At 43.6% G+C, this 16,854-nt stretch overlaps 2 protein-coding genes across 2 annotated transcripts; one reads left to right on the top strand and one right to left on the bottom strand.

Moving 5' to 3' along the window:
* Positions 1–11,919: 11,919 nt before the first annotated feature.
* On the bottom strand, positions 11,920–12,747 carry LOC308080716 (exosome complex component MTR3-like; the record flags this gene model as incomplete). Its single annotated transcript, XM_080422669.1, has 1 exon — positions 11,920–12,747. The coding sequence occupies one exon, from the start codon at positions 12,745–12,747 to the stop codon at positions 11,920–11,922; it is 828 nt and encodes a 275-aa protein (XP_080278795.1).
* An 818-nt stretch (positions 12,748–13,565) lies between these two features.
* Positions 13,566–14,054, top strand: LOC308080718 (NADH dehydrogenase [ubiquinone] 1 alpha subcomplex assembly factor 2-like; the record flags this gene model as incomplete). The annotated part of the gene is made up of 1 exon (XM_080422671.1): positions 13,566–14,054. The coding sequence occupies one exon, from the start codon at positions 13,566–13,568 to the stop codon at positions 14,052–14,054; it is 489 nt and encodes a 162-aa protein (XP_080278797.1).
* Between the last annotated feature and the right edge of the window lie 2,800 nt (positions 14,055–16,854).

Raw genomic sequence — 16,854 nt, 5'->3', positions numbered from 1 at the left:
TTTGAACCTAAAATACTCGACTAAAAACAATGCCAACCTGTGAAGCAGATGAAGTAGAGGTGGTCATCACAACAATGATCCTGCCACAGGAAGCTCTCCCCCTACTGGCCTAAAGGCACCACAAGTGCTGGACATCCTACAAGGCGTGGAGCCTTTCTCCCATTGGCTGTGTGTCATCTCATCTCCAGCAGTGGTGGAAAGTAACTAAGTACATTTACTCAAGTACTGTACTTAAGTAAACATTTGAGGTCTTTTTTACTTTACTGGATTATTTCCAATTTTCTGTACTTTTACTTCTACTCCATTACATCTCAGAGGCCAATATTGTACTTTTCCTCCACTACAATTATTTGACAGCTTTAGCTACTACTATTACTTTGCAGATTTAGATTATTATCACAAAACATACATTAACCACTTCAGCCCTATATATTTTTGGGCCATTTGAAAATAGCCGATCTACAAGCTCACAATGCATTGTGAGCTTGTAGATCTGCTATTTTCAAAAGATTTTTATACATTTTGAACTTGTGAAATGGGATATTCTGCACAATGAGTACTTTTTCTGTTGGTACATTTTGATACCAATACTTTTGTACTTTTACTCAAGTACATTTTTAATACCTTACTTGTACTTGTAACAGAATATTCCTACACTGCAGTATTGATACTTTTACTTAAGTAAAACATTTGAGTACTTTTTCCATCACTGATCTCCAGTCATCCAGGACCACTTGTCTCCCATCAGGTGCCTACAATAATACGATTTATTTCTTTTTTTCGAGGGGCATTGTTTTCCGTGTATCTTTCATTTGCAGAATGTCACACAAGGCGCTTGACACATATCAAAATCGTCAGGGTACCTTTAACCGGTCCGTTTTTACACAGAGGATTTTACTGTGCAGTGTAACTCCATTCAATTCAATTCAGTTCCATTATAGTGCCAAAAAAGAGCAAGTTGCCTCAAGGCACTTTACATAATATAGAGCAGAGAGCCGATATTGTCCCACCCTGAGCAAGCAATTCTCCCACATTCTACCTGCTAACACTTCCACCGCACAAAGACTCAGGATTCGACTATTGTAGTTTGAGATACACATTCACAAAACGCCCCACCATCTCTCCACACAGGAACGTGTAGGTCTGACTTCCTGGGATGCGGGAGACGGCAGCACACCTGAAAGAGAGAGAGAGAAGGGGGGGTGTGTGATAATGTTCCTTCAACGATGGCCAAGTTATAGCCTGCTGTCCCAGTATACTGTCAAATCTTTCCCAGGCGACAATGCTACTGCTATTGATAAAGGCTCGCACACAGACAGAAGAACGTTGAGTGAGTCCAGAGATTAAAAGAAAAAAAGGTATCAAATGGAGGTCTAGTGGCCTAATGCATATCAAACTGTGGGTCCCTGAAATTCAAAAGTTTGATATCACTTTTAGACCAGAGTATTTATAAAAGAATAGAAAGAATGAGTGCATGTGTTTTCCCTTTCCATGTAAAATTCGGTTTGCAGGTTTTACATTTAAATCTGTTCTATATAAGGTGTAGTTCCTAAGCTATTGAGTCAATCTAAACCAGTCTTCTAATGACTAATTACGCAAATTACGCAAATAAAGACAGATACTGTAAAAAAAAAACTTTCTTTTTAACAAGGCATTTGCCTAGATGGACTCAATGATGCCATGTGTGTTTTGTTTAACTTTTTTTCTTAGCTGTGTATAGCTGACCTTTGATCTGAATTTTATTCATTTCACTGTTTTATTATTATTATTATTATTATTATTATTATTTAGATTTGGTTCAAATATAAAGTGTGTTACAAATAAAATGTATTAGTATTAAAGTGTATTAAATCTTTGCATGCGTCCTGTGCGTTTCTCGAGAACGCACAGAATCTCTGTGTGAACTGTCTGACCGATGACATCATATTGATGACATCAGGGAACTCCATATATGGGCATAAAAGGGACACAGACAGGCAGATACAGAGATCTCCATATATGGGCATAAAAAAAGGCACAAAGACAGACAGAAAGATACATGGATCTCCATATATGGGCATAAAAAGGGACACAATCAGACAGGCGGGCACAACGGGTGTTGTACCTACAGTATAACCGGGGTGGGGCATTGCGTTCCCAACGGGCATCAGCCCTAGTACCTATGAATTCCAGGAATGTATCTGTGTCTCTCGATAAGGCCAAATACAGTGGTGTAAAGTAACTAGCCTAAGTACATTTACTCGAGTACTGTACTTAAGAACAATTTTGAGGTATTTTTGGGCGGTGTAGCCGCCCCTATAAGTGGGGTTGGGACACCTCATTAGTACACATTTGCTGTACTGTGATTGGCTCATTAGTACACCCCTAGCTGTACTGTGATTGGCTGACTCTATTGGCTGACTCTAATCAGCACTGTGATTGGCTAGCGGGACACATGATGACATTAATAACCTATAAATAGGACTATGCACTTTAAAAAAACATTTTTTTTAAAAGTGAGCATCCATCACTGTGATGACCACACCGCCCACTTCACACTGGGTGTGATTTTTACTTTACTGGAGAATTTCCAATTTTCAATACTTTTACTTCTACTCCGCTACATCTCAGAGGCAAATATTGTACTTTTACTCCACTACAATTCTTTGAAAACTTTAGTTACTAGCTACTTTGCAGGTATAAGTTATTATATCATAAAACATACATTAAGCACTTTAGCCCTATTTTATACATAGGCTATTTGAAAATAGCTGATCTCACAACACGTCGCAACGCGTTGTGAGCTTGTAGATAGGCTATTTTCAAAAGATTTTCATACATTTTGAAAACTTGTGAAATGAGATATTGTGGGTGATGAGTACTTTTACGTCTGGTACTTTAAGTATATTTTGATACCAATACTTTTGTACTTTTACTTAAGTACATTTTGAATACAGGGCATTTACTTGTAACAGAGTATTTCTACATTGCAGCATTGATACTTTTAAATCAGATAGTTTTTTATTAAACTGTTTCCATAGACCAGCAAACATTGGCCACATCACCGACATGAGTCAGGCAAATCATTTGTATGAATTATTTACATTTCGGTCAAAAAGAATTGCATCAGTATCCATGTAACATTTCACAAAGCAGACATAAAAGACATCCTATATACATTTGAGGAAAGTCAGCCCTTCCTGTGGTGCGACTGAAGGCACTTCATTTTTAATCATTTGTTTCGGCGAAATAACCACAATAACATCTCACATGTCACTACAACACCAGTCACAACGTGCGCAATTCATTCACGCAGTTATTCGTCCACTTTTCATTGCTCAACACACATTTGCCCCCTCACACCATAATTAAATCCGTACAACACAAAATTCCCCACACATTACCGACACACCGGAAGGTGAGACCTTTTAGGAGCCTCAAAGACGTTGCCAGGTTTCGCGACAGTAATACGCAATCCGCTCCGTGATTTTTCCTCCGGAAGACAAAAGGCCAGCAACAAGCCACCAGGTTGATGCCAAAAACACCACAGATGGGGACAGACACGCTGGATCTATATAATGTCATTCCACGAAACCGGTACGATTTGCGGTCCCTCTGACCTTTTTGAGTGTATTGTATCCATCGGGTCACCAAAATCTAATTTTAAAAGCTTTTTAGAATCAATTGAAATGTTACCTTGAATATTGTGTAAACAATTTACATACATTTTATTTTTATATCATAAATTATCTTGCTTTTTTCAGTAGCCACCACCAATTTTGTCCATTTTTTCATGTCCCCCATGGCCTTCGATGAAAGTGGAGTTGAGATATGACTATTAAAAATGTAAAAAAAATTATACATTTTGCCATTGACATACAATTGTATCCGTGCTTTATTGCTGGTCATGTTTTGTTTTTTAATAAATAGATGATTAATCATTAAAATTGCATTATATAGATCCGTCCCCTTGTCGCACTCAACCCCGTTACACAAGTCATTCCACCCTCCATAAAAATAATGAACTGGTCCTTTAGTGACATCACCAACAGGAAGTGACATTCTACAAGTCTTCTGAACAACATGCTGCAGAGAAAGGTAACTTCCCACCTTCTTTTACAATGTTTTATAGTCATTTAAACTTGCATAGTGTGGTCGTAAAGCAGCTCAACTCCGTTACATGTAATAAATATAGAAAACAATTGTTTTGGAAAATTATCTTTGTTATTTCAACAATATATTGGATTTCTTACTATCATGCATGCCATGTGGTCTCCTCTTAATCAACACAGGTAGAGTAGTGGCCATCTTGAGTAAAAAATCACAACCCCGTCACACTCAACCCCGTTATTAATTTCATCATAACAGGGTTGAGAGATTGTGACGGGGTTGTGTTTTTAACACTTTAGTTGTGAAGTTGAATATTATTTAAATGAATTATTATATTACATTAACATTCTTATACTATAGGCATATTATATACTTCATAATGTCTATGCTAAAGCTGGGTTTGCTGTTTTTTTTTTTTTACAGTCATACAGTAATAGCTTATCAGAATCACATCATTGGAAAAGTTTTCTATTCTTCTAAAAGTTTCTGCCTATAGAATAGCTCTGGAAGTATTTGATTTAATTATATCAATGTAATTATCTACAGACATCTATGAGTCCAAGATGGCACTAACAACAGCGGCAGAAAGGCAGAGGCAGTACCGTGCCCGCCTAAATGCTGATCCTGCAAGGAGAGAGCAATACCTGCAGAGAGAACGACAAAGATGGAAAAACAATGTAGAGGCTAAGGGGAAAAAAGCAATCAATGACAGCGGCACCAGCGTTTATCCTGGAGATGAAAAAGGTGGTGAAAAACTAGCCAGACCAGTCGCCTTTGCGAGTAGAACCCTCTCTCATTCCCAACTGAACTACCCCGCACACCGGCTTGAATTTCTGGCCTTGAAATGGGCAGTATGTGACAAGTTCAGCGATTGGTTGAAAGGCAGACACTTCACCACATGGACTGACAATAACCCCTTGACATACATTCTGACCAAACCCAGACTTGATGTGTGTGAACAGCGGTGGGTGGCGAAGCTCACTGCATACGACTTTGACTTGAAGTACATCCCCGGCCCAAAGAACATCGTAGCCGACGCCTTGAGCCGTGAGCCGTTTGTCCAGTCGTGTGTCAGTCATCGCCTTGTGACCGAGCCTTATACCTCGCTGTTGGACCAGGTCAACGGCGTGAACGACAGAACCGTGCAAGAGGTGTTCAGAGTGTCCAACAACTGTCAGGCTGTTGTGGATGAAGGCGGTGAGACATCGAACATGCCAGTGCAAGAGGCAGTTCCACCAGACAATTCTAGTGATTGAATTAATATCACTCAACCTCAAATAGGATTTAGTTGTACCGGGCAACGGCAAGCTTTTTGTGACGTCACGATTTCACATATCAAAGTATCGAAGTAATAACACATTTATTCAAGACACAAACAATCAGCGTAGCCGTGAAGACACTTAACAAGTAAAACAGATTACAGCCCAAACAGGCCTGTGACTGAAGGTCAAGGCGGGGTGGCTGTAACAAAGACTTTCACTCCCTTCACGTAATATGGGTATTTGATAGATTGACATGGTGAATACTGGTGCTCCCTATGTGGAGTTCTCCGACCTATCCAAAGTATTGTAAACTCCATATATGGAGATAGCTTATCGTGACATCAGTGAGATGTCACGAGCATCCAGCCAAGCACTATATAAATGGTGAACACACTATGAATGAACCGCGACCGAGAAGCAGAATTATTCAAGTAAGTAATTAATTTAGTAAGTAATTCACTCTCCGACTATCTCTAAGGACTTCTAAAGACTATTCGCCCTCAAGCTTTGACTACAGATCTGGTCATGGCTCGCCCTCTAACCAGGTTGTTCAGGCCACCAGACAAAAGATGGGTCTTTTGTCTAATAATCGTCACTGTGGGAATGTTGGCTATCCTAAACCACCTGTCTTTGAATTGGAAGAATGAGGACCCGCCTCCGGCAGCCCCGTTGGCCCGGCCGTGTCCGAGAGGAGCGATTGCACCGGAACACATGCGCTACGACAAACCCAGGTCCCTGACCGCACCGAATGGACGCACCGACGTTGTCGCTCTGACGCCTTGGTTGGCTCCCATAGTATGGAATTCCACATTTGAACCCGCGCTGTTGGATGCCATCTACAAACCCTGCGACCTCACCATAGGGCTGACAGTTTTTGCCGTTGGTGAATATATGCAATTCCTCAAGGATTTCCTGGAAACCGCAGAGATCCACTTCTTCGTGGGATTTAAAGTCCATTATTACGTCTTCACGGATAGGCCAGAGCAAGTCCCCTCCGTTAAGATGGCTGCAGGACGGGAGTTGTTGGTCAGGCCGGTGCCAAACTCAAAACGCTGGCAGGACATCGGAGCCGGCAGGTTCAAAATCATTGCCAATTTTATCGAAACGGAGCTGAGCGATGGCGCCGACTACATCTTCTGTTTCGACGTCGATTCGAAGTTCCATGACCGCTGGGGAACTGAAGCTCTAGGTAAGCTGGTCGCCGTGTTGCACTTTATGCAACAAGACAAGGAACGGTCTGCGTTCCCCTACGAACGCAGGCCGGAGTCTTCTGCGTTCATGTCCGCCGACGAGGGCGACTTCTACTATCCCGCGGGCGCGTTCGGAGGGGAGCCGGAGGCCGTCCGTCACATGCTGTCAACGTGCAGCGACAACTTTGAGCTGGACGCCCAGCGGGGCATCGAGGCAGCGTGGCAGGAAGAGAGTCATCTGAACCGATTCCTATGGCTGAACAAACCCACCAAGATTCTGTCTCCAGAGTATCAATGGCACTGGAATTTCATAAGGCCAGATATCAAAATAATCAGATTCTCTACAGTCAATAAGGACTACCGTAAGGTACGGCCAGGATGGACTGGCGGCGCGTATTGGTAGGAAGAGTCATCAGCAGGGCCGGCGCGTCCATACAGGCGACCTAGAGGCTAGAGCGGCAGTTTGGAGAGGCGGAAAAAAGTGTTGGCAAAAGACAACAACATAGTTACCAGAGAATTCGACCCAGGACAATTCGACCCGGTCAGGTCGACCCGCTTTCGACCCGCTTGGACCGGACAATTCCGGACCGGACCACGAGAGAGAGAGAGAGAGAGAGAGAGAGAGAGAGAGAGAGAACTACCCCGCACACCGGCTTGAATTTCTGGCCTTGAAATGGGCAGTATGTGACAAGTTCAGCGATTGGTTGAAAGGCAGACACTTCACCACATGGACTGACAATAACCCCTTGACATACATTCTGACCAAACCCAGACTTGATGTGTGTGAACAGCGGTGGGTGGCGAAGCTCACTGCATACGACTTTGACTTGAAGTACATCCCCGGCCCAAAGAACATCGTAGCCGACGCCTTGAGCCGTGAGCCGTTTGTCCAGTCGTGTGTCAGTCATCGCCTTGTGACCGAGCCTTATACCTCGCTGTTGGACCAGGTCAACGGCGTGAACGACAGAACCGTGCAAGAGGTGTTCAGAGTGTCCAACAACTGTCAGGCTGTTGTGGATGAAGGCGGTGAGACATCGAACATGCCAGTGCAAGAGGCAGTTCCACCAGACACAAGATGCTCAGTCACATCAGAGCCATCCTCAATGCTCAGTCCACTGGGGGTCTGAGTCACGTGATGGGAACAGATGCTGACTTCAATCTTCTGCAGAAGGAAGACCAGTCCACTGCACTCCCGCAGAGCCAGCTTGTCAGTCAACAAGAGAATGACAACACAATAAGCAGGGCTTATTCCACTTCATAGTGCCCAACTCCACGGTCTCCATGACACAGCGGGTCACCAAGGCCAGCACCGTACCTTGTCTCTGGTGAGGCAACGGTTCTTCTGGAGTGGCATGGAACGTGATGTTGTGTACTATGTTAAGTCCTGTCAGCGCTGCATAGTAGGGAAGACACCTGAGCCACACAGCCGTGCACCACTCAAGAACATAGTCACCTCTGAGCCTATGGAATTAGTCTGCATAGACTTTTGGACTGCTGAGCAAGGGAGCAAGTCTGTGGATGTTAGGCGTGACTGATCATTTCTCCAAGATGGCACACGCCTTCCCATGCAAGAATCAGACTGCCAAGCAAGTCGCTTGTCGTCTCTGGAATGACTTCTTTCTCATTTATGGTTTTCCCCGTCGTCTGCATTCGAATCAGGGAGACAACTTTATGAGCAAGCTGATTAAGGAGCTTCTAGAGATGGCCGGGGTGCAGAAATCCCATACGACTCCGTATCACCCCATGGGAAATGGTGTCACAGAGCGATTTAACAGAACGCTGGGAGATATGATCAGGTCCCTTCCCCCTCTATCCAAAGCAAAGTGGCTGCAAATGCTGCAGTTGCTCACCTTCTGCTATAACTGCATGGAGCATGAGACAACAGGGTTTGCACCGCTCTACCTTGTGTTCAAGAGAATCCCTCGTCTTCCCGTCAACGTCATGTTTCAGCATGCTCTCACCAATGACGCTGTTGTCAGCCACTCAGACTTTGTGTCCCACCTGAAGAAAGATCTACATGATTCCTCTGCTCAGATTGTGCAGAGGAACAGTCTCAAAGAACAGACTCGCCATGCTAAGCTGTACAATCGTAAAGTCAAGGGCTCACCCCTCGTCGTTGGAGACAGAGTGTTGATCGCCAACAGAGGTGTGCCAGGGAAACGCAAAGTTACAGACAAGTGGGAGTCGACTCCTTATGAGGTCATGTCAGTCAAGCCTGAGATCAATGTCTACAGAGTCAAGGATTGCCTGACAGGCAGAGAGAGAGAGTCGTCCACAGGAATCTACTACTCTCTGTTAGCTTCTTGCCCTGTGAGGGTGAAGTGGACAGTGGATCTGCACACTCAGAATGTGATGCTGCTGCACATGGAAGTGATCTGTGCCCTGAAGTGCCTGACGTGATGGAAGACAGTGATGTCCGTACAGTCAACTGGCTGATGCAGGCAGGTGATGATGAAGTTCATTCAGAAGAGGATGACGACTCACTTGACCAAGGGTCTGATGTTGCCCAGTCTGACTCTCTCACAGTCTGACTTTCTCCAGCCCCTGAACAGGATGTTGTCCATTCTGCTGTTGACAGTGCGGAAGGCCCACCACAGTGCTCTGAAGACATGGTCCCCCCGGACTTTGACTGCCCGGACACAGACTTGGCCCCTCCCGAACCTGTCCATCCAGACATGTCCCCTCCTGTCAATATCCCCATGGACATAGCCCCTCCTGACAGTAACCCTCCAGACAAGAGTCTGGATTAAGGGGATCATTAGATCATTAGCAAACTGCTAGTAGAACTGCTATATTACATATCATTAAGACCCTGGATTAAGAGTGTTAATAAAATTCAGTTAAATTAAAATGGATGTCTATTGTTCTTCTTAATTCTTACCCTGCCAGAGTTTTTTCAGAACAGTCTGTAGCCTCTGCCAGGGTTTTGACCGATTTTGGTACCTTTTCGCATAGCCACAAAATATTTTTCTCAAGTATGATTGATCCCCAGAAAATTTCTAATCACAGATGAGATTCAGGTGTGGTTTCACAAATGTCAACGAGGTCAATTTGACCTTGTTGTCATGTGTTGTTTGATGTTTGAAAATAGCTCAAAACCAGTAGTTTCAAACCAAAAAACATTGTGAATTGTTTGTCCGTTTCAATTTTAACATTGAAGTGGATGGAGCAGCAAATCTTTGGAAATTGCTATCTCCTTATTCGTTTGGAATATCGAAAAGGTGTCAATACTAAATAATTAGAGAATCTTTTTAGAATTTTTTTTTTTATTTTTTTTTTTCCAGGACGTTTTTAAACGTCTTTGGCAGGCAACAGCTAATTTCTCAAAGACGTTTATAAACGTCTTTGGCAGTTATAGAGTTAAATGGTTGCATAATGAAATACAATGTTTATAGAAAATATTACATTGAATTTGAGATTAAAAACAACTATTTATGTTAAGCTGTATTTGTCTCTTCAACCCCGTTTACCACCTTCAACCCTGTTATCCTAGTCTCAACCCTGTCACACCTATATTTTCTGTGATTATTTCTTTAATATTTTATGAAAATGTATGTAATGTTTGTTGAACTCTGTCAGAAATGTTCAGAGCAATCATAACAATACCTTGTTTAGTTAAAAGTCAGATGCTAAAGTAGATTTATGATAAAAAAGCATAAAATAATTTTAAAAAATGGCACATTTAAGGCTTTAGTATAACAGAAGTGGGAGAATTTATGTACTTTTTATATTTCCAATTATTGAATTAGTGTGAGGGACATTTTATGAATAGGAAAATGTTTGTTTAATTACAAATACAGTTCATAATCATATTCAAACGGCTTCCAGAGTGTCCATAACGGGGTTGAGAAAATATAGTGCCGTATCATATAATAATGACCAATAATAATATGGATTTAATGCCTGAGATGGGAAAATACTTTTTTCTGCAAGTTAAATATGTCCTTAATGTTGTGGGGTATTCAGAAAAGTGAAACATTTGGGTCATTAAAAAAAAAAAAAAAAGTGCAAATCGTACCGGTTTCGTGGAATGACTATATACTAACATACCTATGCCTATGGACCTTTCCATATATTCAATATATTCTTTATACATGTTATATATTATTAAACGCACTTTCTCTAACCAATTTACACCCACTTACACCCACTTCACGCTTACAACTCCTGGACATGGCAACGTCGCTCATCGTTCTGTGATTGACAGCAAATGTTGGCCAATCAGGTGGCGAGTTCGCAGCCTGAAAAAATACGAACGGCAGCCATTGTTGGTTGTGCGAGTCAGGGTGCACTACTGCACTTCTTATTTTTCGCTTATTAAACGCTCTCAAACTTCTTCTTTGAGGCAAGGAATTCACTTATAACATATGGTTTGGATATAATTCAGTTGTTTCACTTCATATGTGTGGTCAATTAATCATGACAGAGCCTATTTAAAAATACAAATTCAGAGAACCGGCAGGGTCGAACAGTCACACGCATGTATCCGAATAAGTCAACCTATTTTGCCAATAGCCATCTCAAAAGTCCCGCTGCGTCATGGCTGTCCCCCCCGCCCCACCCCCACCCCCACCACACACACACACATACACACACACACACACACACACACACACACACACACACACACACACACACACACACACACACACACACACACACAGATCTGTTGTGCTGTAGTCAAGGCTTTGTATTGCAAAAAAAAAACAGCCGATGGGGTCCGCGATGTTTCACGGGGGTCGCGATGTTTCACGGGGGTCCGCGATGTCTCGCGGGGGTCCCAGAGAAAAATTATTTAAAAAAATTAAAAAACTTTTTTGGGGGACATTTCTTCATGAAAAAAAAAAAACAGCCGATGGGGTCCGCGATGTTTCACGGGGGTCTGCAATGTTTCGTGGGGGTCCGCGGACCCCCTGGGAGTAAAATTATTTAAAAAAATGTAAAAACTTTTTTGGGGGACATTTTTATCCCACGATTTTTTAACCCCAAAATAAGCGAGCCCTCGCTTATTTTCGCCCGGACGTAATTTGTTTGTCATGTTTGTGTGTTTGTGTTGGAGCGCCTCAGTGCGGCTGCAGAGTTCATGTGCAACATCTTGCATGTGTGGCTGTGGCTTTACAGTTTTCCTTCGCCGTGTCTGTAGGTCACGGCCTGGAGACCCAAGGGTCTCCAGGGACCCCTAAGGGTGGGGGGGGGGGTGGCCGGACGCTCTGGGTATTTTTTTTTTTTTTTCATCCCATGATTTTGTACCCCCAAACACTATTTTCTTTGGGGGGGTTGGGGGGGGGGGGGGGGTAGGGGGGGGGGCACTAGACGTTCTGCCCGCGTAGAACTTCTAGTTCTGCTACAAGAGGCAAGATCAGAATGTCCCAGCAGTCTCAGCTTTCTGATGGTGGTGGGGCGTCCCTTCGTACAGCTTTGGCCAAAGCCTGTTGAATGACAGGGGTATACAGTCTGCATCCCTCAATGCAGGTCTTAACTCCCGCTGTTAGGGTCTTCTCCATCATTTCCCCGTCTGACTGTAACCCAGATATTTGGTTCAAGCTGGGGAGGAAAGCAATGGTCAGACTGCCTTGGTTTTCGCTTGAACTGCAGCCGCTTTCTTCCAAGTAAGTAGGATCAGTCACATAAGAAGCACCATCCTGCCGGATGGAGCAGCCGAGAACCAGGTCGTACATTTCAATCCCTGCATCTGCCAGGGCGAGGGATGCGCAGGTAATGGCATGAGCCAGGACTGAACCGTCGTTCTCCAGAACCATCACGCTGACTTCGATCTGTGATCGGGGATATTTGTGAAGACACACAGCCGGCTGCAGACTCTCAAGCAACATCAGTGAGAGGCCTTTTTCCTCACTCCCCTGTATCCAGGAACCCCTCTCTGGGCAAGAGAAGGGAGCGAACCGCATGTCAGTCATCAACCTTCCACACTTCATATCAGTCTCATCTTTGCGCTCCGTCTCTCGTGGGCCATACACACAGCACATCAGTTTGGTGTTTCCAGCTTCAATATAGGCTGATCCTTTGGCCTGGCTGATCAGCCCACAGCGACCGAACACGGGTCGGACGTCGACCTGATTGCGCTGTCTACCGTCGCGTGTTGCCTTGCGATCTGTGGAGGATGACGACGTTATCGCGGGCTTAGGGCGAAAGAGAGAAAGACTTTGTGATACTTCTGGCCCCCGTACTCTTTTAGTATCAGTTGGCATCGTGATTCGTGATGTAGTTTGAAGATGTAATATTATTATAGAAACTATCAATAGACTGATTCTTTAACCAGATCCAAAAGCCGTTATGCGAGGTATGGACACCGATATGTGTTGCTTTAGGCTGTGGTAATCGACTATTGCTGGAATCTCCTCGATGCTTCTCTTTCTGTTAGTAGTTAATCTCTCTCTGAGTTGCTGCTGGAACTATCTCTACCGAGGCATGTCGAGCCTCTTTTATACTGGTGGCTGCGGCCCTAATGTCACTACGGTGATGTCAGATAGTGTCAGACATCTCCATATATGGAGCGGCCTATGCCAGTTATGCCCCAATATGGGACTATGACGTCAGTCCTGGACGTGACGGTTATCTCTATATATGGAGTTTCTGGGAAGGGTTCGCTGATGTCAGACTCCGTATCTATGACACGTTTAGGTCGATTGTCTCCATTTAGGGGGATCTCCATATATAGGCTAGTGCTGGCAAATATGCCCTGAATGTTTTCTACAATGATATTAATTCTTCAGAACCGCGTGTAGACTTCTGCTAGGCTGTATAAATGGTCCACGGCCAAAATGCAGCATTGATACTTTTACTTAAGTATCAAACATTTGAGTACTTTTTCCACCACTGCCCAAATATGGAGATGACTGATGTCATAGTACTGACATCATCAGTGTGCACAATTATCCGCAGACAGACTAGACCGACACACACTCACACACAAATATATCTGGGGGGATTACATGCGCCCATATGATACTGCTGCAACAGTCAGATACTGTAGGTGAAAACACAGTGAACTATACCGACCAAAATAATGAGCAGGATCGCAGGCCTTTTACGGCGGACGTTCGGGATAGTCCGCGAGCACGTCGGCACCGATCATTTAGGAAATAAATATTACGTCATCCCCGAACAGAGGACCTGGACGGGAAGGTTGGTTCGCGCCAAGCGGACGGTGGTGGCGGCCAATCCCACGGAATACGAGTACGTGGAAGGCAGCGTGCCGTCGGAGTGGGACGCCTGGATCCGAGGCAGACGGAAGGAGCCCCCCTCCGTCGAGGAGCTGCTGAGGAATGAGCGGTACAGGGAGCGGGTCAAACTGAAGGCCGGCGAGGTGGAGCGCAGAGATATGGACCTCCGGGCGAAGGAGTATGAGGAGGGTCTGGTGGCTCCTCCCCACACTGCAGTCAAAGGTCACGCAGCTACAGCCGGCTTTGGCGAGCCAGCCAGGAGCCAGGAGCCTACCAGCACTGCAAATACATTCCATCCTGGCTCCTGGAGTCCGCCTAATGCTAAGAAATAGACAAAGACATTCACATAAGATAATAGTTAAATGGTCCAGAGTTGATTTCGTCAACTAAAAGTATGACTGAAAATGTTTGTCGTCTACCTTTATTCACTGACGATAACTAAATAAAATGGAAATAAAAGCTAAGCTACGATGACTAAAACTAGACAAAATATATTTAACATTTCGTCAACAAATAAAAACTAGATTAAAATGTTAGTGAGGGACTAGTGGAGAAGAGATACAGTAGAACTAAGACAAGTCATTTTATGTTTGGCTCTGAAAACAGCAGATCTACAAGCTCACAACGCGTCGCACTGCGACGCGCTGTTAGCTTGTGGATCGGCTATTTTCAGCATGCAACCAAGTGTAAAATCAGCAATTACGACGCCATCGCGGCCCGCCAAAATACATTTTAGTCGACTAAATCAACTGAGGATTTAGTCGACTATAATCTTATGATATTTAGTCGACAAAAACTATATAAGGCATTAATTTATGTAGAAAGAACAACATATACAAAAAGATGGTTTCTGCCCAACAGTGACAATTTGTAAGTGAGCCAGCCAATTAAAGGGATAGTTCACCCCCAAAATGAATAAAAATTTGATGACCGGCAGCGGTTCCAGTAGGAGACACAAAGGAGACTCTTTGTGTCTCCTACCGGAACCGCTGCCGGTCATCAAATTATTGGCTTAGGAATGCGACAAAAACAAAGAAATATCCATGAATTCAAGTCTCCATGGGGTGACTAATCGATAGAAAAAAAGTAATTATTTTGGGTGAATTATCCCTTTAAGACCTGAGGCCGATTCTACAAAAGTCTTCTAAATCCTAAACAGTTTTCTGAAAAACGTATGTTTCTATATCAGTGGTGCGCAAACGGTTTTCATACCAAGGACCCGCAAAAGTATATGTATTTGGCTGCGGACCCCCATCTCAAAACATTTTGTTCCCAGGGACCCCCAGAAGCAAAGATTTGAGTTAACACATTGGGTGCCAGAGGTTTATTAAAATATTATACGTTGAGTGCCAGCATTTCTTCCATCCACTTGCGTTATACATTTCGTGCTGTGAGAAGCCCCGACGCGGAAATGCATGTAAACAAAGCGTGCGTGCGAGACGGCGGAGGGTCCCGACTAACGCCTGGAACAATAATATTTCCAACGCGACCCTCCATTGCAGCGTTATCGCCGATCGAAAACGGCTCGTTTCCACCACATTAAAAAGAAATGGAGATATTAAGCTTTTAATCAAGGAGATAACATTGAAAACGCCGACCGGAAGGATTTTTGACATGGAGCCAGATCCAGCCTCTTCTTCTCAGAAACTGCTTGGGTGATGTCAAAGTTTCGTTTTAGCGCCCCACGTGGCCCACATGTATAAAAATAGAATTGGGTCAAAAACGGTCCGGACCGTTTTCGGCACTTCTCGTTTGGACCCTCAAAAACGGTCCGGACCGTTTTTGGCATTCAATGTGTTAAAAATGTTCGCTTTAAAATATGTATATATTCAAAGATTTGCACACATTTTCACAAAAAAAGAAAGAAAAAAAAGCAGATCTACAACCTCATGATGCGGCACGAAGTGGCGCGCTATGAGCTTGTATATCTGCTATATTTTTGAATAGCCAAAGTATAAAAAGAATGGTTACAGTGGATACAGTCTAAAAATCATCATATAAATCTCCTTTGGCTGCTTGCATTTACTCACCTAGCCTTCACAGCCGCATCCGAGCCTCGACGCAGTGGGCGATGGCAGCTACTGTGTGCCATACAGTATAATCCTTCCTGTTCCATGTCTGGTTGTGGAGGCTTTTTGTCTCATTCTAGAGCACGTAACAAAGCAGCCATGCATCACTGCAGCCGTTCACCCTATTATTCCATGAATATTGCGACACATTCAAATACGAGTTAATCTCAGAGTTAAATGAACGAGCACTCAGGATTTGAGTATGTGTGCGTGTGTGTGTGTGTGTGTGTGTGTGTGTGTGTGTGTGTGTGTGTGTGTGTGTCACAAATACACTTTACTGACTCAAATATTGTTAACTGACCACATATAAACATTCCACTGTATTATTATAAGAACTTAATTTGCACGTACTGAAACATATTCTGTACATGTCCTTTCTATGTGTGTGTGTGTGTGTGCGTGTGCGTGTGCGTGTGCGTGTGTGTGTGTGTGTGTGTGTGTGTGTGTGAATCTCAATCTACTGTATGTGTACATGTGGGTGACTGTTTAAATAGTATGCAAATGCCACGGTGGAAAAGAGCAGCTGCCGCTTCCTTCCCAAGAGGACAGCAGAAACGTATTAATTTCAAGCCAAGGCCTTAAGCATGAATACATAGGGAACCTTTGCACACGTGTCCATTTTAACTGGATTTCAGCGTCGTGCTACAGCACTGCAGACTCACTGTAAACTACTGGTTCCCAATACCGTTACCAAACATCAGTAAGATTACAAAGGTCCTGGATTAGACAGAGTCCATTGAAGATGCCATCATGTTTGGATTCACAGCCCAGATGTCTATGTTCAGACTGGCAGTCATAAGTCCCATGTTTGGCATAAACAGATTGGAATTGGATTTGAACCACATTTGATTGATTGAATACTTTATTTGTCAGAAATGTAAACAGCACGTGGTACTGCAAGACATTAAGGCTAAAAGGAGAACACAACAAAAAGGTCTTGTTTCCGTGGTCCTCTGTATTCAATTAATCAACGTAGCATAAAAATTCACACAATAATACATGTCAACAACAAATACAGACAAGACAAGACAAGACAAGACAAGACAAGACAGACAGACAGACA

Source organism: Gymnoscopelus braueri (assembly GCF_963280865.1).
Source record: "Gymnoscopelus braueri genome assembly, chromosome: 24".
Lineage (NCBI taxonomy): Eukaryota > Metazoa > Chordata > Actinopteri > Myctophiformes > Myctophidae > Gymnoscopelus > Gymnoscopelus braueri.
The sequence above is the reverse complement of the archived record's forward strand: the minus strand, read 5'-3'. Positions and strand labels throughout refer to the sequence as shown.